General features: G+C 45.2%; 1 protein-coding gene across 1 annotated transcript in view; it reads left to right on the top strand.

Annotated features, from left to right (window-relative positions):
- The window catches only part of nbeal2 (neurobeachin-like 2), a 458,076-nt gene that overhangs the window by 218,786 nt on the left and 214,658 nt on the right, over nucleotides 1-24,632 (top strand). Inside the window, exons 7-11 of the mRNA XM_070551909.1 lie at nucleotides 11,386-11,471; nucleotides 11,566-11,866; nucleotides 11,968-12,521; nucleotides 13,005-13,079; nucleotides 22,190-22,273. Of these exons, the coding sequence (XP_070408010.1) occupies nucleotides 11,386-11,471; nucleotides 11,566-11,866; nucleotides 11,968-12,521; nucleotides 13,005-13,079; nucleotides 22,190-22,273 (1,100 nt within the window). The remainder of the gene's footprint in view (nucleotides 1-11,385; nucleotides 11,472-11,565; nucleotides 11,867-11,967; nucleotides 12,522-13,004; nucleotides 13,080-22,189; nucleotides 22,274-24,632) is intronic.

The raw sequence follows: 24,632 nt of genomic DNA, 5'->3' as shown, positions 1-24,632 counted from the left end.
TGTACAACCCCGCAAGATCGTGAGAGCCCTGTTAGTCATGAAACTCCTGGGCATGATGTCCGCAGCCCATTCGGTGGTACCGCTAGGTTTGCTGCGCACGAGGTGCTTGCAACGCTGGTTCATCCGCTTCCGGGTACACCCGATACGTCAGAAGAGACGTATGTTGAGGATTCCCCCTTCAGTGGGCAGGGACCTTGCTCACTGGGGGAACCCCTGCATCCTCTCACGCGGGGTTCTCATCGGACGTCCTGCGTCACACGTATCTGTGTTTACGGATGCGTCACTGTTGGGGTGGGGGGGCACGTGCTTGTCCCATACGGTGGCAGATCGCTGGCCCTCCCACACGCACGAGCACATAAATGTGTTGGAGCTTATGACAGTGAGGAATGTGATCAGACACTTCGCCGCCCTTCTCGAGGGCCGTCATGTGGAAGTTCACACAGACAACCAGGTGGCGGCAGCCTACATAAATCGCCAAGGGGGAGTTCGATCCTTCCCACTGTTGCGTGTCGCCGCAGATTTACTGTGTTGGACACATGTCCATCTGCTGTCCATCAGAGCCGTCTACATTCTGGGGGTACTGAATGTAGCGGCAGACATCCTGTCGAGAGGGGGACCCCACGGCTCTGACTGGCGTCTGCATCCTGCACTGATATCACAGATCTGGATCAGGTTCGGGGAACCGTCTGTGGATCTGTTTGCGGCTCGCGAAAACGCTCAGTGTCGCCTGTGGTTTTCCCTGAGTCCCCGGGACGGACCCGCGCTCGGGGCGGACGCCTTCTCACACCAGCCCTGGCCTCGAACGCTCCTTTATGCGTTTCCACTAGTCCCTCTGATTCCCCGTCTCCTGGACCGAATTCGGTCGGAACAGCTCTCGGTGATTCTGGTGGCTCCCAGACGCTTGTCCGCGTCATGGTTTCCGGACCTGCAAGCGCTAGTGTCCGGCTCCCCGTGGAGGCTCCCGTGGAGGGCGGACGCCCTTCTCCAGGCGAATGGTATAATCAAACATCCTCTGGAAATAGGCCAACGGCTGTGGGTTTGGCCGCTGAGCGGTCACGCTTAGAGGCTTCTGGGCTGCCGCATGATGTGGTCGCCACGATTCAGAGTGCGCGGGCGCCCTCTACCATTGCGTCTTATGCTGGTAAATGGGCAGCTTTCCAGAAATGGTGCACAGAACGGAATGTTCAAGCGCTCTCCTGCCAGCTGGCGGATGTCCTATCGTTTCTGCAGATACTGATGGACAGGGGCCTCGCATTCAGCACTGTTAAGACATATGCTGCAGCTATCTCATCCTGTCATCAGGGTTTTGGAGATAGATCTGTTTTCAATCATCCCCTCACAAAACGTTTTCTAGAAGGTGTCAGGAGGAACAGACCTGTGTCCCGCCCGCTTTTTCCCCAATGGGATCTAACGGTGGTTCTGCATGGCTTATCTGCAGCCCCATTTAAACCCTTGGACCAGGTCTCACTTAAGTTCCTGTCACTTAAAACTGCATTGCTGCTGGCGCTAGCATCAGTTAAGAGAGTGAGTGACCTGACCGCCCTCTCAGTGGCTCCCGCATGCCTCAGGATCCGGGAGGATGGCGGGTCTGCAGTTTTGTGCCCCAACCCAGCCTTTGTGCCCAAAAGCATTAATGCTTCCTTCAAATCTAGGTCAATTTCATTGGCTGGACTTTTTCCTCCTCCCCATAATTCTGAGGAGGAGGTGGCTTCGCACCTTCTCTGCCCGGTGCACGCGCTTGCACGATATGTGTCACGCACTTCAGGGATTCGTCGTTCACAAAACCTGTTTGTGCACTACAGGGAGTCTTCCCTTGGTCAGGCGCTGTCGGCCCAGCGTCTTTCACACTGGCTGTGTGACGCCATTTCCCTCGCTTACACATCATCAGGGCAGGATCCCCCTGAGACCCTCAGGGCTCACTCAGCCAGAGGGATTTCCTCGTCTATGGCGCTCCTCAGTGGTGTGTCAATGGAAGACATTTGTCAGGCTGCTTCATGGGCTTCACCCTGTTCCTTTACTCGTTATTATTTACGAGATGTGTCTTCAGGTTCCATCACTCGTTCAGTGCTTGGACCCCAGCAGGCTAAATGAATGCTTATGGCACCTCACTGGCCTTGCTGAGATGGATTTCATCCTCTTGTGGATGATGTTTTTTAGTGGGGGCCCCTCTTTTATCGTGGCTGCCTCAGTCTTTAAGCCTGGTCTGAGGCTGAACGTCCCCCACTAGAGGAGATTTGATTGGGTGTGTCCATTGGTTGTGTTAACCAGTGGGGCGTAAACCCATCCAGCTGCGCTTTATTCCAATAGCAGCTAGCTTAAGGGCTAAGACTAAACGAAATAGAACGTTGGTTACATATTGTAACCCCAGATTCTATGAGTCTAGTCGCAGCCCTTAAGCCACTGGCCCCACTGGTTATGATGGGAATAAGAGCCATTGGAGGTGAGCAGTGGGGTCACTGCGGTTATATACCACGAGGGGGCCCACTATTGGTGGGCGTACATTTTAGCTCTTCATGATTGGCTGATGCGGAGATCATCCTTCCAATAGCAGCTAGCTTAAGGGCTGCGACTAGACTCATAGAATCTGGGGTTACAATATGTAACCAATGTTCTGTCAGTTAGCTATTAGCAGTATTAGCTTATTTTTGCTAATACTAGCAGGCTACCATGCTATTTATTACTGTTGAAGAAGGAAATAATCTCTAAAGAAACGTACTTCACTACCATAGGAATAAGTTAAAAAAAATGATTCATGTTAGATGTTTATATTGTTTGTTTTTCACTTACCGGTCATTCAGCCATCTTGTTTCACGTGAACTGCGACTGGTGTTCTGCTCTCTGTTTTTCACCGTGGCAGAGCGTGTTCACATATCCGGAGGGGCGTGGCCATTGTAAAGAAATTTGGCTGGCTCAGCCATATTTGTAAAGAAAATATTGACTGGCTCAGTTATATTGTAAGGAGAAACTGTCTTTACTCAGTTATATTGTTAAGAAGACTCAAAGGTTGTTTTCATCGATAAACTGACGATAATATCTGTGTGTCTGTGTTTCAGTTCAATGAGGAAACCAGTTTGACAATTAAAGGTTTTAATTCTTCAAATTAAACTAATGATTTTGAAAATTGACAAACAGGAAATAACAATCAACATTGGCAACTTTGTGGGACAATCTTTAACAGTTGATATGCTGTTCTTGCTCAAATAGACCTTCTGTCGGTGAATGAAGATTGAGAGTGATATGATGTGATTATGGATGCGTGTGGGTGCCAAGTGTCGTGAGAATTGAACATGAGGTGAGATGGATGCGTGTGTGCATCTGATTTTGCTTCAGGAAGAAACAGGTGTCTGAGTGAAAAGTGATGGTTTGAATAAACTTAGGTTTATTTGGAAAAGATGCATCAAAACGCTATCTGTCGTGTTTTGCCTCACCGAAAATCGGACCCTCTGTTGGACCCGGGACGTCACCTTAGGATGTTTCATCCAGGGCACCTTGGCTGGCAAAGAAGACAAAGATGCGCCGCGAACCGGTCCAGAGTTGCCCTCGGTACACGTTGATGGTAAAGCGTTTTGTCGATGCGCTTCATTAAGTTAAGTTCACTCAGAAATCAAAAGACTCGGTAATGAGTCTGCGTTAGAAGTTGCGATTCAGCTATTCTGCCTGGCTTGGCAGGAACAGCGTGAAAGGGGGGAAGAACGAGCCAACCGGCTCTGCCCCCCCTTTGGTTTTCAGGTCCACTCTCTTTCGTTGTCCAACACGAACTGGAATCATAAGACTGAAACTTACCAAAAGCCTTTCTCTTCTCAAAGCAAACGTGTGCGTCAGCAAATGTGTTTTGGAGTTTAACTGTGAGAATCTGTGTGTGGGTGTGTGTGCTTGAGTGTGTGTGAAGGTCAGCAACAAACACTCTCAACATTATCTAATTATGGATTCATTAAATCTCTTAGAATTACCCCAAAGCATAATAGTCATTCATTTGATTAAAACATTTATAATGAGCAAATTGATGATTTAACTTTTAACATTCAAAACAAGAAAAGGAAGTTTAAACTTTATGTTTTGACTTGTTATGACTACTTGTCCATGAGAACTCCTTCTTCTGGTACTGCAGGTGGCAGATGTTATAGTTTCCTCCCAGACTCGCTGGCGTTCAGGTCTTAATCTGTGGGTGAAAGTTCTCAGCGACCCAGCTTTGACACAGCTTAGTCCAACACCACCTTTGTGACAGAAAACCCACACTTCCTCACGCTACACCATAAATCCCTGCATGTCCTTCTACAGCTCTCCCGAAGAACGACAGACATCAATAACACAAGAAAAGTTAGATCTGTTCTGTAAAACCTGCTACTTTTAGCATATTTTTACGTCAGATGTGTTGCTACCAGACATACAGTGTGAGCAGTCAGGTTGCATCCGAGAACTGGGTCATACAGTGTGAGCACATGACTCGTGAGATTTGTTCTGCAAGGAATGCGTACAGTTTGAGCTGAAGCTGAGTGCTAGGAGTGAAACAGTCGCACAGTGTCCGCCCAGATTCAGTGAGACCAGGTGAGGTGGGGTGGGGGTGTGCGTCTATTTTGCCTTGGCCCTGACAACGCCTTGAAATGGCCCTGAGGGTGGGACTGAGTTTTGAAGGTGATCTGAATATTATCAAATATTGTTAGTAAATACTTATAAATGATTGTTTTATAATGGTAAAACAAGTAATGGGATAAATCTACATATTTTCCTTTTCAAGCACTTTGTTTTGTTTTCTTGTTTTTTTATGACTATTTTCCCATCCTGTCTTTCTAATGGTCCTCCCATCTCCTCTCAGTCCTCTAGAAAAGCTGCTGCTTTGCCTCCTACAATTTTTTTTAATCCTATGTTACTTTTGAACAAAGCAGATCAAACGAATCTACCGATGACAAAAATAGTGGAATGCGCCCTTCACAACCGTACCACTGTGGTGAAGTCACCGGAGCATGGATGATGAGCTGCCCAGAGGCAGAACCAGTCAGGCACGAATAAAAGTACCAGTGACATCAACAATTGAATGTTAAATTATATATTTTTTCGGTCGCACCACTTTGAGAATCTTACTATGGCCTTGCGCAGGATGCAGCTGCCTGCAGTGCATGAATACTCAGTGCCCTCTGTCCTCTTCGCTCATAAGAATCCCCAGGATGCAGGAAGTCCATATACAGGTCCTTCTAAAAAAATTAGCATATTGGGCACTTCCCACTGAGGTGCCTTGATACAGCACTCTGGGAACATCCTATTAGTTCAGAAATTTCTTTCTGTTTCTTACCCTCTTGCTTGAGGGTGTCAATGATGGCCTTCTGGACAGCAGTCAGGTCGGCAGTCTTACCCGTGATTGTGGTTTTGAGTAATGAACCAGGCTGGGAGTTTTTAAAAGCCTCAGGAATCTTTTGCAGGTGTTTAGAGTTAATTAGTTGATTCAGATGATTAGGTTAATAACTCGTTTAGAGAACCTTTTCATGATATGTTTGAGATAGGAATTTTGGGTTTTCATGAGCTGTACGCCAAAATCATCAATATTGGAAACAATAAAAGGCTTGAACTACTTCAGTTGTGTGTAATGAATCTAATATATATTAAAGTCTATCAGTACATTACAGACAATAATGAACTTTATCACAATATGCTAATTTTTTAAGAAGGACCTGTAAATAATCTATTACAGAGAAAAGATCTCTTTTAAGGGCTCTTCCTGAGTGTGTAAGTTGAGTGCCTCCACAGGAGCCTGGCCACCATCATTAGCACGATATTAAATCATGATTACTGAGTCTTCCTCCACATCATCATCAGTTTTATTTATATAGCACTTTCTAAGTCACTTCAGTCAGCCCCAAAGTGCTTCACACAACAAATAAAAACACATCACATGTGCAACAAACATACAAAATCAAAATAACTGTAACACAACTACAAATACTACTAAGAGACAAACTTGCCTAATTAAAAGTTAACAAAAAAGTTTAATTATCCTAGATTTAAAAATGGTAAGTGATGGTGCTGTTCAAACAGCTAAAGGCAAAGCATTCCACAACCTGGGCCCAACTACTGAGAAGGCTCACTCACTTCGTGTTTCAAGGTTATATCTTGGGGTAGACAACAGACACTGTTCATCGGACCTCAGTGAACGTATTGGAGCATGGCGGTTTACAAGTGGCTGAAGATAAGGCTGGCGCGTCCCCAGATAAAACTTTAAAAACAAAAACTTAAACCTTAAAGTTAATTCTAAAACGGACTGGTATCCAGTGTAAGTCCGCCAGCACTGGGGTGATGTGATCCCTCCTCCTTGTACCGATAAGAAACCTAGCTGCTGCATTTTGCACCAACTGCCATCTGTTTATTGAAGCCTTACTTGCCCCTGTCAGAATAGAATTACAATAATCCAGCCTTGATGTAATCAAAGCACGGATTACAGTGTCAAGCTGCGTCCTTGAGAACATTGACTTGGTCCTGGACAAGCAACGCAAGTAGAAAAAGCTTGTCTGAACAGTTGTGTTTGTATGCTTGAAAGGGCTTCATCAATCTTCACCCCCAGACTGGTCACCAACCCAGCCCCCATAAATGAAAGTTTGCATAAATTCCCAGGAGCCAGGCAACTATTCCCTGAGTATAAAGACAATCATTTCAGATGTAGCCTCGTTTAAACGGAGGAGGTTATCTGCTAACCAGGCTTTTACTTCCACTAAATAGTTTATGAGTGGCTGTAAACCTTCAGAGGAACATTTTGAGATGGAAAATAACTCTGTCAATCATTTGCTTACAAGTGAAACCTAATTTTATGCTTTCGAAGGAGCATTTCTAATGGTAATAAACATAATGAGAAGAGCAAGGGTCCAAGGATAGAACCCTGTGGAACCCCCTGAGGGGGGAACCCTGTCCGAGGAGCCACTCCCTACACTAACATCTCTTAGATACTCCTGTGCATCAGATAGGATCTAATGCATTCCAGTGCAGTTCCTGTAATCGGTCCAAAAGGATGTTGTGGTCCACCGTATCAAAAGCAGCTGACGAGTCAAGGAGAAGCAAAATCACAGAATCTCTCTCATCATTGGTGAATAAAATGTTATTAAGAACCAATAAAAAGCAGCAGGGGAGAGCCTGATAACACAGGGGGAGCCAATGGGGGGATTATCACAGACCTCATACTTGCAATTTTGTTCAAGAAGAAGTGGAGAAAGTTATTGCAAAAGATGAAAGACATCACACTGGAACTTCCCCCACATTAAGTGCAGCATTGAGTTGTTTAAACAACTGACGTGGCTATCTGGGATATCTGTTCACAATATCCGAAAAAATATCTCAGTCTAGCATCCTGGACCAGTTTCTGATAGACGCGCTCAACATGTTACGATAAACATGCCTGCATGTGTATATGTTATTTTATTTTTCAGACCCAGTTTCAAATTTTTCTAATGCCTGTTGATAACCTGTTATGTCTGATCTGTTATGTGCTTATCTGTATATTTTTGTTGTTGTACTTTTAAAAAATATTTATTATTATTTTATTTATTTATTGTTTATTTTTTATTTCATTGTATTTTTTTGGCATTTCCTTCCAAGACCTCTTGGCCAGGTCATGTTTGTAAATGAGAACATGTTCTCAAACATTTTACCTGGTAAAATAAAGGTTGACAAAAAAATAACAATCAGCCCGTCCTTTTTCCATTTACATTCCAATTTTCAACAATGTTGTCTACACTCCCTTGTTTCCGCCGATAACCACTGCTCTGTTCTTGGCCTTGGCTTCTTTAGCATAAGAGGAGCAAGTTCATCCAGAATAACCCAGCAGGTCCCATTAAAGCCATTGATCTGAGCTTCAGTATGTAATGATTCCACAGATGAACCACACTCCCCTGCAATAAAATTGGATGCAAACTTAGCCACTGTTGCCATCTTAAAAAGGGCCAGTTACTGTATTATGTTGATCGTTATCCTGGGCAGGTCCTGCAATGATAGCCCAAATTTTTTTTAACAGAGAACACAAACGGCACCGCAACACGGAAGTGAAACAACTGGCTAAAAATTTAGGAAGCATCAAAATGGAGTATCATAGAATTAACCCTGTTGCATGACTGAATAAAAAAGGTCTGTCACGATGAGAGAGGGAGGAGGTTAGGACCCAAGGTGCAGACACCAGATGACACGAGGCAGGAGCGGATGTAAAAAGTTAAATCCTTTATTTAGGATGATAACCAAAAATCCAAAAGGGCAGGAGGCCACAACCTAATAACTAAACTCAGACAAAAACAAAAAACAAAAGCTCACTTTCTGAGCAGAGTATACGGGGAACCTTGGGGGAACAGAAACACTGACGGTGGATCCGGAGTCTGGGGAGCCGAAGACTGGGGCACAAAAGGTGACGGGCGGGGACCAGTCCGGCGGTGGTCACTGCCGATGGTTGGTCGGGAGACTGAATGAACACTGAAGATTCTGGATGATGATGGAGGGATGAAGACTCTGGAGGATGATGGAGGGACGAAGATGCTGGAGGATGAAGGGACGCTGGAGGATGAGGGGACAAAGACGCTGGAGGATGAGGATGGGACTCTGGAGGATGAGGATGAGGATGGGATTCTGGAGACGGGGACTTGGCAGGCGACGACTCGACAGGAGACGCCGGACCTGGCGCTGACTCGACTGGAGACGCCGGACCTGGCGAAGACTCGACTGGAGACGCCGGGCCTGGCAAAGACCGACTAGAGACGCCGGACCTGGGACTCTGAAGACGGGGACTCGGCAGGCGAAGACTCGGCAGGAGACGCCAGGCCTGGCGAAGACACGACTGGAGACGCCGGGCCTAGCGAAGACCGACTAGAGACGCCGGACCTGGCGAACACCAACTAGAGATGCTGGGCCTGGCGAAGACCGACTAGAGATGCCGGACCTGGCGCTGACTCGACTGGAGACGCCTGACCTGGCACTGACTCGACTGGAGACGCCGGACCTGGTGCTGACTCGACTGGAGACGCCGGACCTGGTGCTGACTTGACTGGAGACGCCAGACTTGGCGCTGACTCGACTGGAGATGCCGGGGGCAGAACCTCTTGGACAGGCTGGGCTGTTGGTGACGGCGGGTGGAGCTGCTGGTGACGGTTGCGTCATGATCGTCGTGTGGATGTTGAGTTGACGCTGTTGGGACTGGAGATTGCCGTAGCATCAACAGGACTGAAAGCGAGGTAGCCGGTTCTTATAGTCGGAACCGAGACCGAAGGATGATTGTGTCTTGGGGCAGATGGAGGAGACGTGGAGGAGGTGGCACAAGCAGCTGGTGGCGGTGAGTTGCGGCCAAAGGTGTCCAGTAGTTTCTGGGCGAAATCCCAAAAAGACACAGTTCTGATTGGGTGTATCTCAAAGTAGTCTTGTCACCCACTGCAGAGCACTGTCTCGCAAACAAAGCACCAGGAAGGAGACCTTGTTGAACTCAGAAGAAGCCCTGTCTATGCAATGTGCACAGTCCCGTATAAAATCCCAACAGGCGCCTGGGTCTCCGTGGTACTTGTACATGTACCGGGGTGTCGGGGAGCCTGGAGGTTCTGCTGGGTCCTGTGTTGGTCAGTCCATTCTGTCACGATGAGAGAGGGAGGAGGTTAGGACCCAAGGTGCAGACACCAGACGGCACGAGGCAGGAGCGGATGTAAAAAGTTCAATTCTTTATTTAGGATGATAACCAAAAATCCAAAAGGGCAGGAGGCCACAACCTAATAACTAAACTCAGACAAAAACAAAAAGCAAAAGCTCACTTTCTGAGCAGAGACCTGGAGACTTAGTCGGGATGGACAAAACAATGCTGACCTAAGACAATGGACCGACAAACACTGAGGGACAAAACAGGGTTTTTAAATACAGAGGGAAGCAATCACAAGAACAGGTGACAGGTGTGAGGTCTTGAGGGGAGACAGGTGCCATCAATAAACTAAATGAAGAAAGAACTAAGCAGAGGGGGAGATAAACCATAACCTATAAAACACTAAATAACTAAACCTAAAGACTGAGAGCAAAGATAAACAACTAATGACTAGAGGGGTGAGGAGGACTAATAAAGTGCGGAAGGAACACAAGGAGGCTAATGCTAACCGATAGGAACTACAGGGGAGTGACTAGGAGGAACTACAGTGGAGTGACTAGGAGGAACTACAGGGGAGTGACTAGGAGGAACTACAGGGGAGTGACTAGGAGGAAACATGAGGGAAGCCTATGAGAGCTGGGGAACACAAGGGGACACATGAGGGGAACGCAGAACATGACAAGGTCTTCCACCAAGTTCTGCGTTCTGCTCTGAAACAATACCTTTTTTTCAGTTTTCTTAAAAATCACATTTTTGGCATCTTCTCAGAATCCACTCTTTTTGGCATCCTAGCTCTTCCTGCATCACCTGCAGATGCAGATATTGCTCAAATCCCTGAAAAACCTGGTGTTAATTCAGATCAAACTGATTAATCGATACACAATTCGATCTATAGTAATAGATGATTCAGTTTAAACTTTAAACATGTCACCAACTTTTACTGGATTATTATTTCACATAGATTTTATTTGCTGAAATTAATTATATTTTAAATTGGGGATATTTGTGGGTTTTTGTATTGGAAAAAAGACAGAACAGATTCAATTTTTTTAAAAATGGGGCAGAAAGAACTTCCTAGTGTTACAAACCCCGACAGGTGTTGTGAAAAGTGAAGGATGGGGTAACATAAGGACTGGCGGAGGAGTTTAAAATGGCTTTATTTGTAACAAAAGGTATTAAAAACAAGCAAACAGATCTCTCTAAAAGGTTAACATTACACAGCAAATCATCAACTTTAAAACACCTGGTTAAAACTTATATTAAAAGCTTAACCGAGCAGAAGGTGTTTTAAAATCCCCAAAGTTGATAACTGTTCCCAAAACAATACACTGACTAAAACACCTGGTAAAACTTATTTTAAAAAGTTTTACCACACGAAGGTGTTTAAAACCAAGGTCAGTAAAATAGCACAAACAACGTTAACCTTAAAACCGAACACAAACATCAAAGGATCCCACTGGATCATCCCAACCTTATCTCCAAGAGTTAAAAACTACCACAGTTTCAAACTCAACCGAATCTAAACGAAAGGGGTTGAAATGAAACAACAACAACAACAACAACAACAACAACCAGGAGGACAGCAGAAGCCCTGCACTGCTGCCTCAGACTGCTGACGGCACAGCTTTTTTATGCAGGTGTTGGCTCATCAGGATAATTCCTCGCTGCTGTGCTCCTCAGCAGCCCGGGAGAGATGCGGAGTCGGGCTGATTCACCAGGGCTGGGTGATCCCGGCTTCTGCTCTTCACAAGGCTGGCAGCCATGACACTAGTTTGACTTCTTTCTTTTTGCTTTTCTCTCCTCAGACAGTCTACAGGAAAGTGAGAAGATCCCAGAACTCCTCACTCTCCACTTGGTTCATCTTCAGGGAGCTGTCATCAGTGGTGGAAAGGTCTTCTCCCATTTCTGTTCAGTTTAATCCTGTGACTGTGATTCTATAGGTTAAACACTTAAATGGAAAAAGCAAGGTTTCTTGTCATTTTCAGAAAAATGGCCTTCTCTCCATCAGTCCTCAGTCTGTGGAGGATCTGTTCTGTGTTCTGCGTGCGTGGTGTTGCCGGGTCTCCCCTGCACCGAAAAGCACCAAGGTCCCCCAGCTGTCTCTGCAGTGCTTTACGGCGATGATTCATCTCCTGCACTCCAGCAGTCCCGTGGAGAGGCAGGTGGATATGAAGACAGTACTAGAAAGCTACTTCCAGCTCCTCAACTGGAACCATCCTCACTGCAGCGAAGAGGACAGGCAGTGCTGGGAAGAGAGTCTGATCTCTCTCCAGAGCCAAATGCTCAGTAAGAACATGTCAATCAAAGAGAATAGTCTCTGTTCTATAATTAAGCTATTTCTTTTTGTTTACCTCGGAGTCATTATTTCTTCTTGATGTTGTCTTTAGCTGCTGTTCCTGAAATCCTGCGCTGCTCTGATAGACCGGCCCTGCAGGCTGTATTCCTCAACAACAACTGCTTTGAGCACATCCTCAGACTCATTCAGAACAGCAAGGTGTGTGTGCTGCCATCTCTTCACATGTGGCCTTTTGTCGATGAGCCCACCACCATCAGTCTGTCACCTTTACCCCCAAATTCCACTACCTCCGCTCCGGTCCGCCCCCGCCTTCCGCAGCCGCTCGCTTCCGAACTCAGTTTTTACTGGTACCCGCTCTACAACGGCTCCGCTCCGGTGCGGAGACCTGAGGTGGGCAAACAAGCATGCGCGGGATTTTCGAGATCTTGCGATACAGTCCGAGCAATAAACGCGGAAGTTAGTTCCAAACACCCGTTGTGTGGGAGAAGCATCGGCATGAACTGTTTAATCTGCCCATCATTTGTGTTGAGAGATCAGCAGTGTTTGGATCAACAAAGTGTGACTACTTTGATAGTGGAAACTGTATTTATGGCTTACTTTTGTGCATTTAAACTTCAGCCGCCATTGATAGTTGTTAAAAGTTGTTAAACCTGTGCATATGAAACAAAAAACGCCTTTTGTTTATCGATTTATTGTGAAAAACGGAAGTTGTGCTTGCTCCTTTTCCTGTTGGGTGGTTGTGATTTCTGTCCATTTACTGCGGAGGTGCTCCGGCGTCCGGCAAAAATAGGATTGATTCTATTTTTGCCGGACGCCGGAACAGAGGGCGGCGCACGGCGCCGCACTGCCGGAGCACGGCCGCAGTAGTGGAATTGCTCTGATTGACTACAACGGGACCGATTTTGCTCCGGCGTTCGTGTCGGAGCGGAGCGGAGGTAGTGGAATTTGGGGGTTATATTTCTGTCTTTGCCTTCGCTGCTTGCTTGTTGTTTGAAATATCACAATGTGGCTTAAAGAAACCGCTGCAGAGAATCAAACCCATCTCTGCAGCACCTCTTTCTATTGTTTTGTTTAGCAGTCTGACTTTGAATGCGTGTGTGTGTGTGTGCTTCGCTCAATATCCTGAAGCTCTTTCAGAGCAACAGGAGCAGACCGGAGTGTGAGGTCACCACACATTTACTCGCTGATCGACCCGCTGACCAGGTACCCCCACCAACACCTGGTGTTATTAGCCCGTCAGCAGGAAACTCGGTCCTCCCTTTTCTTTTTAAGAGCTTTTTAAATGGGAGACAGTGGGCAGGAAGTCTCACTTACATTCATTTTTAAATAAAATAAGTTGTCACCTTTTTTACCTGCCCCAGTCAGACACCCACTTGCTGTAAGTTATCTGGGGCAAGTGGTGTGTTCCAGTTGAACGTGTACATCACAGGAATCACAGGCTGAGTTACCTGCTGGCAACACCAGGCACAAAATGCACGTGTTCATCTCTATGCATGAAAAGTGTTTTTATTATTGACTATCTACTGGCTGCTAAGTCATGTGACTGGTGGTGCTTTTGTAAAGTCCTGGCTCATAGCTCGGAGTTTGATGCTGCTGACTCATTTCTAACATGAGTTTGGGATTGCCTCATTTCTTTTCATTTATAATGGTTGGCTTTGGTGTTTGCATGCTGGGACCTAGGACTGAACGATCTATTGCTTTTGGACCGAAATTGTGATTTCAAACAACGCGATCACGTGAGGGTCACAGCAGCATTTAGTTGTAGCCCTCCTGACTGACCCATGCTCTTTTGTCAACTGTTTTAGACATTTAGGGTCTCTCCCTCTCCAGAGAGCGCTCTCAGGGAGCAGGTACTAGAACCGAGTCCACTGGACGGAGCGACACATTGTTTTCCTCTCAAATAGCTCTGCGACCACAGCTGATGTTAAACATGACCATCTGTTGTTGCAGCAAACGCTGTGTTTGTCTCTCAGCACCGTGGCTGAGTGGTAGAGAGAGAAGCTAATTCTCCAACAGAAGAATAAGATTTATCATAATAACACTCAGCAGACTGAAAGCACAACTTCTCTTCTTTTAAAAAACACTGTTTGAAAAAATTACCAACATTTTTTAATATTTTCCAACAAAAAACACGTCCTCTGTTTCTCTTGCTGTGTTTGCCCCTCTCCCCTCCCTCTCCTGTTAATCAAACCCACACCTTTGCTCACCGATGTCAGTGTTCCGGTCAGTTCTGTTGTTGAAATGTGTTTTCCCAACCGCTCCGCTCAAGCTCCAAAAATGCTTACGCTCAATAAAGGTTCGCTCCCACTTTGCTCACACAACCGAACTGCAGCCTGCAGGAGTTCAAACATCTTGTTTGTGCAAATCAACACTTACTGGAGCCAAGTCCGTTGTTAGTCACGCACCATCCCTGCTTAAGGCACAAACATCCACATATAAAAATGATGGACATAGCCTTCCCATTGCTCCATGGGGGGGGGCAGGTTGAGGCCAAAAATGGGAGGTTCCCACCACTGATGTTTTGATTATGTCACACATCTTGTCACGCCCAGACAATCCAAAAATGAGAAAAGAGGTGGAGCTGAGGGTGGGGCTGTTGCCTTTGGAACAGAGTAGGAACAAATGAACCATTGTAACTACTAGCTAACTTAGCTAACCCAAGCTAAGCCCAAAAAGCACTCAAAAGTGAAGCAACGTCAACTAAAAGAGCTACGGTGTTTCTGCGGTCTCCCTCAGAAGTCCACAAGTGCCCAGCATGATTACGGCCTCGCATCGAAGCCGATCAAAGCGTCCCGGCTGCCGCGGGAAACAGGAACAGCCAGCCGCCTGCTTAAACAACTGTTCGCAGGCAGGAGACAGCAGAAGCATGGCACCTGCTCAAGTTTTTTATCCAGCCAGCAGCCCCACTAACGTCTTTGACCAAGCAGTTAAGTGACACAGCATTTCCTCCCATTCAACCAGCTAAAGAAAGTACAGAAATACAATTTTACTTCCTGATAAAAAAAAGAAGAAACTGCTTGGAGCAAGCTGTGGTTAGTGCGGTCAGCAGTGCCCTCTTCGTCCAAATAATCAAACACACAGAGGACACAACTAAAGTTCAGAGAGACGAAATGGCCGAATATCTATTAAGGTGAGGCCCAGGCGGAGGCTCCCAGTGCTAGCGTCGGCTCTGACGCGGCTCTGATGCTCATTAATTATTCAGATTTTGAAGCTTTCAATCACATTTAAACAGAAGATTTACAAAAAACTCACCCTCTCAGAGTTGCCATGACTGTAAACTGGACCTATTAAACCTAAAATGTTTATTTAGAACCAGGCTGTAAACATGTTTGTTTCTGCTGTGAAATTAGCATTTGTAACATGCATGGATGTAGTTTTGACTTTAAAAGTGGGGGACACAACTGGCGATGTGTGTGCGTGTGTGTGTGTGTGTGTGTGTGTGTGTGTGTGTGTGTGGGGGGGGGGGGGGGGGGGGGGTCTTTTCAGTATGTTCTAAAGGGGAACGGGCGTTGACACGAATGCTTGTTTTCCGCTTGACCCTTGTGCTCAACCAGTGACGCAGATAGGATTTACAAACTGGGGGGACAAAGTTCCAGTGTACCCTCCCCCAAACACACACACACACATACGAACACATGTACACATACACAAACAACTGCAAGAGCCTTAACTAGAGCTCAGTCAGTTTGTGTAATTTCATCCTATGGTTTACGTAAAAACTAACACTATCATATACGTGTTTGAAGCCCTTGTGCAGTGGAACGCTGGCAGCAAAGCTCTGCCTGACCAACACTATCCAAGTCAGTCATTTGTTATTCTCCCAGTCCATTACTAACCACAACCTCATGCTTTATGTAAAATATGTTTTATTTAAACATTAACTGATTTTCAGCATACCAATCTTTTAGGGCTGGGCAATAAATCGAAAATGTATCATTATCGAAATTTCTGACTCTTATGTATCCCTATGTAAAAAAACTGCACATAGAATATAATAAAAAACGATATTCACTTATCACTAGCAGTGGTTCCCAAACTTTTCAGCCTCTGACCAACAGATGTTCCTTCTTATTTTTTACGTTATGTAGAATTTTTCATTATATTTGGAAAGTGTTAATTTATATATAAATATATAAAATAAAGCTCTTTTTAAATTTAATATTTTACTTTTATTTTCATGATTATGTGACACACTTGACTTCCATATTTAACGCATGGGCATCTGCCTCTTTTTACAGCTTTTTTTTTACATTGTCGCTACGTCTGTCACGTTAGCGGTGTTTTACCATCATTTCTACATCCATCACGTCCCAGAGAAGGTTAAACCAACATCAAACCCAACGTTTGGAGCTCGTAAACTCCACACACCTCTCGTGCAGCACCAGCTGTCGGATGCTGCAGCAGCGTCCATCTTCCCGGCTGGATGAGTGAATTTCTTCATCAGAGTCAATATTCTGCTTCATAATCAGAGTCAGTCATGACCAGACAAAGTGATCAGTCAACAAAGACCAGACCTGCCGGCAATTGTACGTTTCATCCCGATAACATTTGCGCTCTTCATGTTGCGTGCATCTCCTTCTCTCCCCGACTGGGAGCCTCTCTGCGGGAGGCGTTTTTCAAATTCTAAAAACTCCAAAACTTTGCTCAGCCTGAAGGTTCCACATCTCCACTATCTTCTGGTGTAAATGAGGGATCGTATTTGTAGATGTGACTTGTTAAAGTCAGCAAGAACGCTTGTCGTAATATTGCGACTTTGGCGCTTATAACAAGTAAGTCCCAACACTGACAACAACGTACCGAAACTACAACCAACATGCATAAACAGACAGATCGGTCCCGCCTGCTTACACTGTTGGTCTTTTTTAATAACGCAGTAATTAGGGCTGCACGATATTAGGAAAACCTGCGATATTCAATAACAGTGCTTAATATTGCGATATCGATATTACTCACGATAAATGAACAAATACTAATGTATGCAGTGTTGATGTCGTCTGGCGTGTGACGTCTGCTCTGGGTTCAAAGCAAACAAAAACTAATGCATGAATTCCATTACAACATAACATTTTTATTGAAAAATATGCAGCTGCACCTGCTACTGTATTAGCAGCTGCACCCGCTACTGTATTAGCAGCTGCACCCGCTACTGTATTAGCAGCTGCACCCGCTACTGTATTAGCAGCTGCTACTGTATTAGCAGCTGCACCCGCTACTGTATTAGCAGCTGCACCTGCTACTGTATTAGCAGCTGCACCCGCTACTGTATTAGCAGCTGCACCCGCTACTGTATTAGCAGCTGCTACTGTATTAGCAGCTGCACCCGCTACTGTATTAGCAGCTGCACCTGCTACTGTATTAGCAGCTGCACCCGCTACTGTATTAGCAGCTGCACCCGCTACTGTATTAGCAGCTGCTACTGTATTAGCAGCTGCACCCGCTACTGTATTAGCAGCTGCACCTGCTACTGTATTAGCAGCTGCACCTGCTACTGTATTAGCAGCTGCACCCGCTACTGTATTAGCAGCTGCACCCGCTACTGTATTAGCAGCTGCACCTGCTACTGTATTAGCAGCTGCACCCGCTACTGTATTAGCAGCTGCACCCGCTACTGTATTAGCAGCTGCTACTGTATTAGCAGCTGCACCCGCTACTGTATTAGCAGCTGCACCCGCTACTGTATTAGCAGCTGTACCCGCTACTGTATTAGCAGCTGCACCTGCTACTGTATTAGCAGCTGCACCCGCTACTGTATTAGCAGCTGCACCCGCTACTGTATTAGCAGCTGCACCCGCTACTGTATTAGCAGCTGCTACTGTATTAGCAGCTGCACCCGCTACTGTATTAGCAGCTGCACCCGCTACTGTATTAGCAGCTGCACCTGCTACTGTATTAGCAGCTGCACCCGCTACTGTATTAGCAGCTGCACCCGCTACTGTATTAGCACCCGCTACTGTATTAGCAGCTGCACCCGCTACTGTATTAGCAGCTGCACCCGCTACTGTATTAGCAGCTGCACCTGCTACTGTATTAGCAGCTGCACCTGCTACTGTATTAGCACCCGCTACTGTATTAGCACCCGCTACTGTATTAGCAGCTGCACCTGCTACTGTATTAGCAGCTGCACCTGCTACTGTATTAGCAGCTGCACCCGCTACTGTATTAGCAGCTGCACCTGCTACTGTATTAGCAGCTGCACCTGCTACTGTATTAGCAGCTGCACCCGCTACTGTATTAGCAGCTGCACCCGCTACTGTATTAGCAGCTGCACCCGCTACTGTATTAGCAGCAAAACAACAAACTGCATGCATGCAGTTTCTCAGTGAATTATGGACTCAGCTTTGCGGGCAGAGAGGACTTAGCAGTACCGGCTCAAATACTCCAGCTGCGTCATCCACGCGGCCGCTGTAACATTCACAAAATCGCTCCACTAAAACAAAATAATTCACCTGCGATCGTTCATATCAGCGCATGTTCTCTGGTATTTTGTACTTTTCTGACGTGCTTTGCCTCATCTGAGTTAATCTGGGCCCCGGTGATTTTAACTCATTGCTGCTGGAGCGCTGCACATGTGAAGATCCCTCTGGCTGATAGTTAGAAAGTAGGAAGTCTAGGAAACAGTTTTTTCTGGAAGACGGAGAAAACATGCAGCATGCAGGGAGGTTAGAGAGAGAAAGGGCCAGAAATTATTCAAATAAAATCAAGAAAACAAAACAAACTGCTTGAAAAGACAAAAAGTAGGTAGATTTATACCCAATACTCATTTTTACCAGTGAAAAGCAATAATATATAAGCATTCAATATTTATACATGTGATAGAATCAGATCACCCCAGAAGCCAGTCCCACATCCAGGGCTGTATCAAGGCATTTGGGGGCCAAGGCTAAATAGGCTTGGAGCCCCCACCACCTCACTCCCTGCTCATTTAATATAAGATGGCAGCGTGCTGAGAGTACAGTTTGTTGTTTCATTTATTACATAAACGATCCTTCTAAAGATCTGTTTTTAACAGCAATCCTAGCTCAGACACCACATCACCTTCCACCGGATGTGTCATGAGTTCACCAGGCATCAGATTACCAAACTCATACTGAAGTTGTTTTGTTGAAAGTAACTTAGAGTAATGCAAAAGTAGTATAATGCCTTACATTTTAAAATCAGTAATATTGTAATGTAATGAATTACTTTAAAATGAGGGTAACAAGTAATAAATAATGTATTACAGTTTTGAAGTAACTTGCCCAACACTGATGACGAACAAGGGAACAGCGCCGCTAACTCTGTTCGGGTGTTGCTTTCCAAAAGGGTCTACGTAGGGGGCGGGCTTATTACGTGAACGGACCCATCTGATTGGCTGCATATCAGAAGGGCTACATTTGATTGGTCAAATAAAACTTCTGTGTAAAAAACAGAGCTGGTTTACAAAAAGTTGATGTATTACACGGATGGAAATGTTTGAACCAAACATTTATCGCCGTTTTTGACGTGCTTTGCGATGGGCCTATCGCACGTCCTGTTATCGCGATGACAATAATTTTTTGATATATTGTGCAGCTCTAGCAGCAATTGTTCCTTGTCTTTTTTGCTTCATCCTGCTTCCTAGCAGCAACCACTTTGGCGCCTCTGAAATCTGTGTTTGTTTACGTCATGCTGCATTCAATGTAACTGGGAAAATGAGCTTTAGGCTCTTAACCTCCAATTTTGTTTACTTTCTTGCCTTATAAGTGTATGTGTTGGGGGGGGGATCGGAGTCAATCTGAATCTAGGGGGGACAGAATCAAGAACAGGAGATTAAATTATTATAAAAAGCATAAAAAACGTATACCAGACAAAGCTAATGTTTGATCCTTTTTTAAGTGTCAGAGTTAGAAAGAGCAATTGCAACAAACATTTCCACTCCCCGAGCATCTTTCCTCTGCTCTAATTGTTAATGTAATTATTATTTATAAATTTACAGTACTTAGACTCTTCAAACCTGGACTAAGTTATGCCCGGATCACACTACGATTTTTGGCTGTCACATTGTGAGAACTCCAGAAAGGTGTCACACCGGAGGGTGCAAGATTTCGGTAGACTACACGACGTCTCTCTCCTGCAGGGCACTCAGTGTCCTGATCGCATCTACTGGCAATCGTCACTAAGCAGACCGCTAACCAAGACAAAACTGGAAAAATAAAAGCACTTATTTTTAATATCAGTTCATGACCCAGCTCATCTTCCTAAAAGAGGAAGCTTCGTTCTTAAAACCCGTGCTTTGGCGACAGCTTTTTGAGCTCACACTCGCTGCCACGGAGCTTCCTCTGTCCCTCAGCAGCAAAACGCTACTGAACCATCCTTTTCTATTGAATATGTGAAATGTCCACCAACAGCAAAGGGATCTCATGTTTTTGTGTTTTATTTTTATGTTTGTGAGCTCATCTCCCCTGACTCACAGATCACAGAATCACGATTTATCTGATGGTCTAAAGAAGTTAGTTTAATTCTTTTAAGTATAACTCTGGTTTAACTTGGGCTAATAACAGAATTAAAAACTGGTGTGTAGGTTATAACCCACATTTTAAACATACATTAAAACCGAAGCTCAGAGAGTGTTTCCATTGGTTGACCCTGTTCACCCTGACATTGATCATTTTTTGTCACGATTCTGCTCAGAACAAGCGATTTGGCAAAGACGGCTAAACATTGCTCTGTGTGATTTGGGTTTTATTCTGCACTAATAACAACTTAGCACCTCAGGTTGCAGTAGCTCAGGAGGGAGTCTGTCTGTCCAGTAATCAGATTATTCTGTATCGAATCTACCTCTTTAGATAAAAATAACAAGTTGCTTCACAAGAACATTATCCATCCATCCATCCGGCCGCTTGTCCAGGGTTGGGTCGCGGGAGCATTAGCCTAAGCAGGGAAGCTTCGGCCAGCTTCTCTAGGGGAATCCTAAGGCGTGCCCTGGCCAGTGGTGAGAAAGTCTCTCCAGCGTGTCCTGGGTCTTCCTTTAGGCCTTCTCCCGTTTTACCTCACCAGCGTGGCATCCAGGAGGCATCCTAACTAGATGCCGAGCCACCTCAACTGGCTCCTCTCGATGTGGAGGAGGAGCTGGTCTACTCCGAGCCTCTCCTGGATCACCAGGCTTCTCACCCTATCTCTAAGGCAGAGCCCAGACACCCAGTGGAGAAAACTCATTTTGACCGCTTGTATCCGCAATCTCATTCTTTCGGTCACTACCCAAAGCTTGTGACCATAGGTGAGGGTTGTAATGTAGATTGATCTTGCACTCCATCTTTCCCTCACTGGTGAACAAGACCAAGATTAAACTCCTCAACTTGGGCAGGACCTCATCCCTGACTCAGAATAGACATTCTACCCTTTTCCGTCTCAAGACCATGGTCTCGGATTTAGAGGAGCTGATTCTTATCCTAGCTGCTTCACACTCGGCTGCGAACTTCTTCAGTGAGAGCCAGAGATCACGTTCTGATGAAGGCAACAGGACCACAGCATCTGCAAAAAGTAGAGACTGAATCTTTAGGCCACCAAAATGGATCCCCTCAACACTTAGGCTGCGCCTAGAAATGTTGTCCATAAAATTTATGAACAAAATTGGTGACAAAGGGCAGCCTTGGAGGAGTCCAACTCTCACTGGAAACAAGCCCAACGTACTGACAGCAATGCGGACCAAGCTCTGACACCGGTCATACAGGGATTTAACAGTATCAGAGGCCCTGGTACCCCATACTCCTGACTTACCCCACAGGGCACCCCGAGGGATGTGGTCAAATGCCTTCTCCAAATCCACAAAACACATTTACATTGGTTGGGCAAACTCCCACGCACTCCCAGAACACTCCTTAGGGTATAGAGCTGGTCCAGTGTTCCGCGGCCAGGGCCAAAACCACATTGCTCCTACTGAATCCGAGTTTAGACAAGAACATTAAAGATACATTAAACAAGATAACAACGGGAGGAAATTAATAGCTTTTGATGTTTTTATCGTGTGATTTATATGAATATTTCTGAATAATTGTTGAACCCTGATTTGAAGAAAATTGTGAATCGACCGAAACTGTAATTTTTCCTTGAAAAATTGTAATTCAATCTTTTCCTAAAATCGTTCAGTCCTTCTAGGACCTATATGTGATTAACAAAGAGGTGATGGTTTATTGGCTGGTACAGCAGTATTGGTGGATTTACTTACATATTGTTATGATTATTTTTGGTGAGTATCTTACTTTGAATTTAGTGATGATTTTCAACTTCTCGTAATGTTATGATGGTGCACATTTTAGTCAAGCAGTGTTGTTGTGAACTGCCCTTTATCTTTGTAGGTGATGGAGAAGGGATCGGACACCATCACTGTTCACGCCTTGGGGGTACTCACAGCTATAATGAGTAACTCACCTTCTGCAAAGGTAAAGCTCTTCATTTATCTGGATGTCAAACATACCTTTCATACCTTTATAAACATACATTAAAAGGAGTGAGTTGGATCAACCAGCTACAGCAGCTCTTGCTTTTCTACTCCTCTTTTTATTCTTTGCTTGCCTAGTGTTGCATGTTATTAATGCCCTTAATGTGGGCATGTGTTGTTCTGTCAACCGCAAAATCTACAGGAGTACTTTTGTGTTATTTGTGTTCATTTTTTTTTTACTGTTTTTGGACTTTCTGGGAACGCCCTGGGAAATTCCCTCAGCTCCATAAATGGATCTATTGCCTACATTAGGGATCAGCTGCTGGTGCTTCAGAGACTGGCTCTCTTCTCCACAGAAAAGCCAGTTCTGTCCTCAGAATTACAGGGAAAACGAAGAGGCTGCAGAGTTGGATCTAAGCTCCAGGGGCCTCGTTTATCAACCATTCTTAAGCACAGATCTGTGCTTATATCGTACGTAGAAACTAATTTATGCATTGTGTGGTATTCATCATTTTGTACCTGTGCGCAAAATTTTTCCTAAATATAAGAAAACTTCAGACCATGCGTGGGAACAGCGTATTGTGGTAGAACGGGGGAACCACAACACTGCAGGTCTCAGTCGTACACACGTTCCTCATCCACAAATTATTTTACCCAATATATGATTTTTTGGTGGAAAAATAGCTGTGTCACATAATTGGTGCTAAAACACCATTTACAAGAACCCACAGAACCTTCTCTGCTTCCCTATCACACATGCGTTGTCAAGGTAAGCAGATTGAATGACCGCTCAGAAGAGGCTGCGCTCTCAAACAACATTTCCAAATAAAACTAACTCCAACCATGACTCAAAATGTAAATGACAACCCATTACTCAATGATTTATAAAATTAAAGATGTAATTTATTCATGACCAGAACCTCTCCTCTGTCCCGATTGCATTTATAAGCTTTGCAACTTGTTTGATTCTTATGCACTTGATCTTGCAACACAGTTTTTTGGAATCCCTTCATGTGCTGAGGACGTAGCGTGACCAAATATGGACAGTTGAGGGCAATTCTTTATGTAAATGACTGAGAACACACACGAGCACCTGGGTAAGGACAGGTGGGATTTATCATCAGACAAGTGCGGAGGAACGTGTGTACGAGAAGCCATTGCATGTTACATAAATCAGGATTTTGACCGTTTGTATGAAGATTCAAAATTTCGTTCATAAGAAGGAATACAGGAATATTTCTACGAATGTTCGATGAACAAGGCCCCAGGAGAGGAAACAGCAATATAAACCATATCTATCCTCCGTGATTATGGGAAATGTCTGTTCTCTCTGCTGTAAGATTGACGAGCTCACAGCTCTGATCAGGCTACAGCAGGACTACAGAAAATGTAGCCTGTTATTTTTTCCAGAGACATGGACGAATGAGCTCATGGCTGACTCAGGTTTCTCTGGAAGGATTTAAACTAACGCAGGCCAACAGGAAGAATCTGGCTATGTTTATTAATTAGAGATGGTGCAACCAGGGACACGTTACTGTTAAACATAAACTCTGAACAAAAGACATTGAGCTACTGGCTGTTTGTCTCTGCCCTTAATACATCCTGAGATAGTTTTCACATTTTATAGCATTGAATGTGTGTATCCCTCCTACCCTGGCCTGCCAGACGCCTCCTCTGTTTAATTCTGCACAGAGAAAGGGTCTGGGAACTCTTCTATTCAAATAACCCCACCCCCTGAGAATTCTAACCGAGCCAATCAGCAAAGAGTGGCGTACGTCACACACCACAACGTCGAGTTTGTCGAACATGGCGACTGAACCAGAATTCGCTGTGGCTCTTTCCTTTGTTCTGAATGACTTGGGCACGTCTTAAAACCACAACAAGTAGTGTCACGAGTTGGTTCAGGAGGAAGTTAGGACCCAAGATGCAGAGAACCAGACGAACAAGGCAGAGGTGGAAGATGAAATAAAGTCCTTTATTTAGGGATAATCCAAATGGCAGGGAGCCAAAAACCAAAAATCCAAATGACTGAATCAGAGATCCAAAAACATTAGAAGCTAGAGACACTAGAAGCACTGGAAACACTGGAGAGCAAACGAGACGTGTCTGACAGGAACAATTGACGGACAAACACATAGAGACACAGACAGGGTTATATACACTGGGGAGGATGAGATGGGGATGAACTGCAGGTGTGTGGGTGTCAGAGTCCAAGCCCCCAGGCCGGGCTCTCCCAGCTGACTGGCTCCCGTCTTGGACCACATTACCCAGCATGCCCCTCGCGGGGATTCCCTCCACGTTCCACCTGCGTCAATCCATGTCTATATATATGGAAGACGCTACACCGGCTCTTCACTCAG

The sequence above is a fragment of the Nothobranchius furzeri genome, chromosome 5, assembly GCF_043380555.1.
Source record: "Nothobranchius furzeri strain GRZ-AD chromosome 5, NfurGRZ-RIMD1, whole genome shotgun sequence".
In the NCBI taxonomy this organism is placed as follows: Eukaryota; Metazoa; Chordata; class Actinopteri; order Cyprinodontiformes; family Nothobranchiidae; genus Nothobranchius; species Nothobranchius furzeri.
This window is presented reverse-complemented; position numbering and strand designations above follow the sequence as displayed.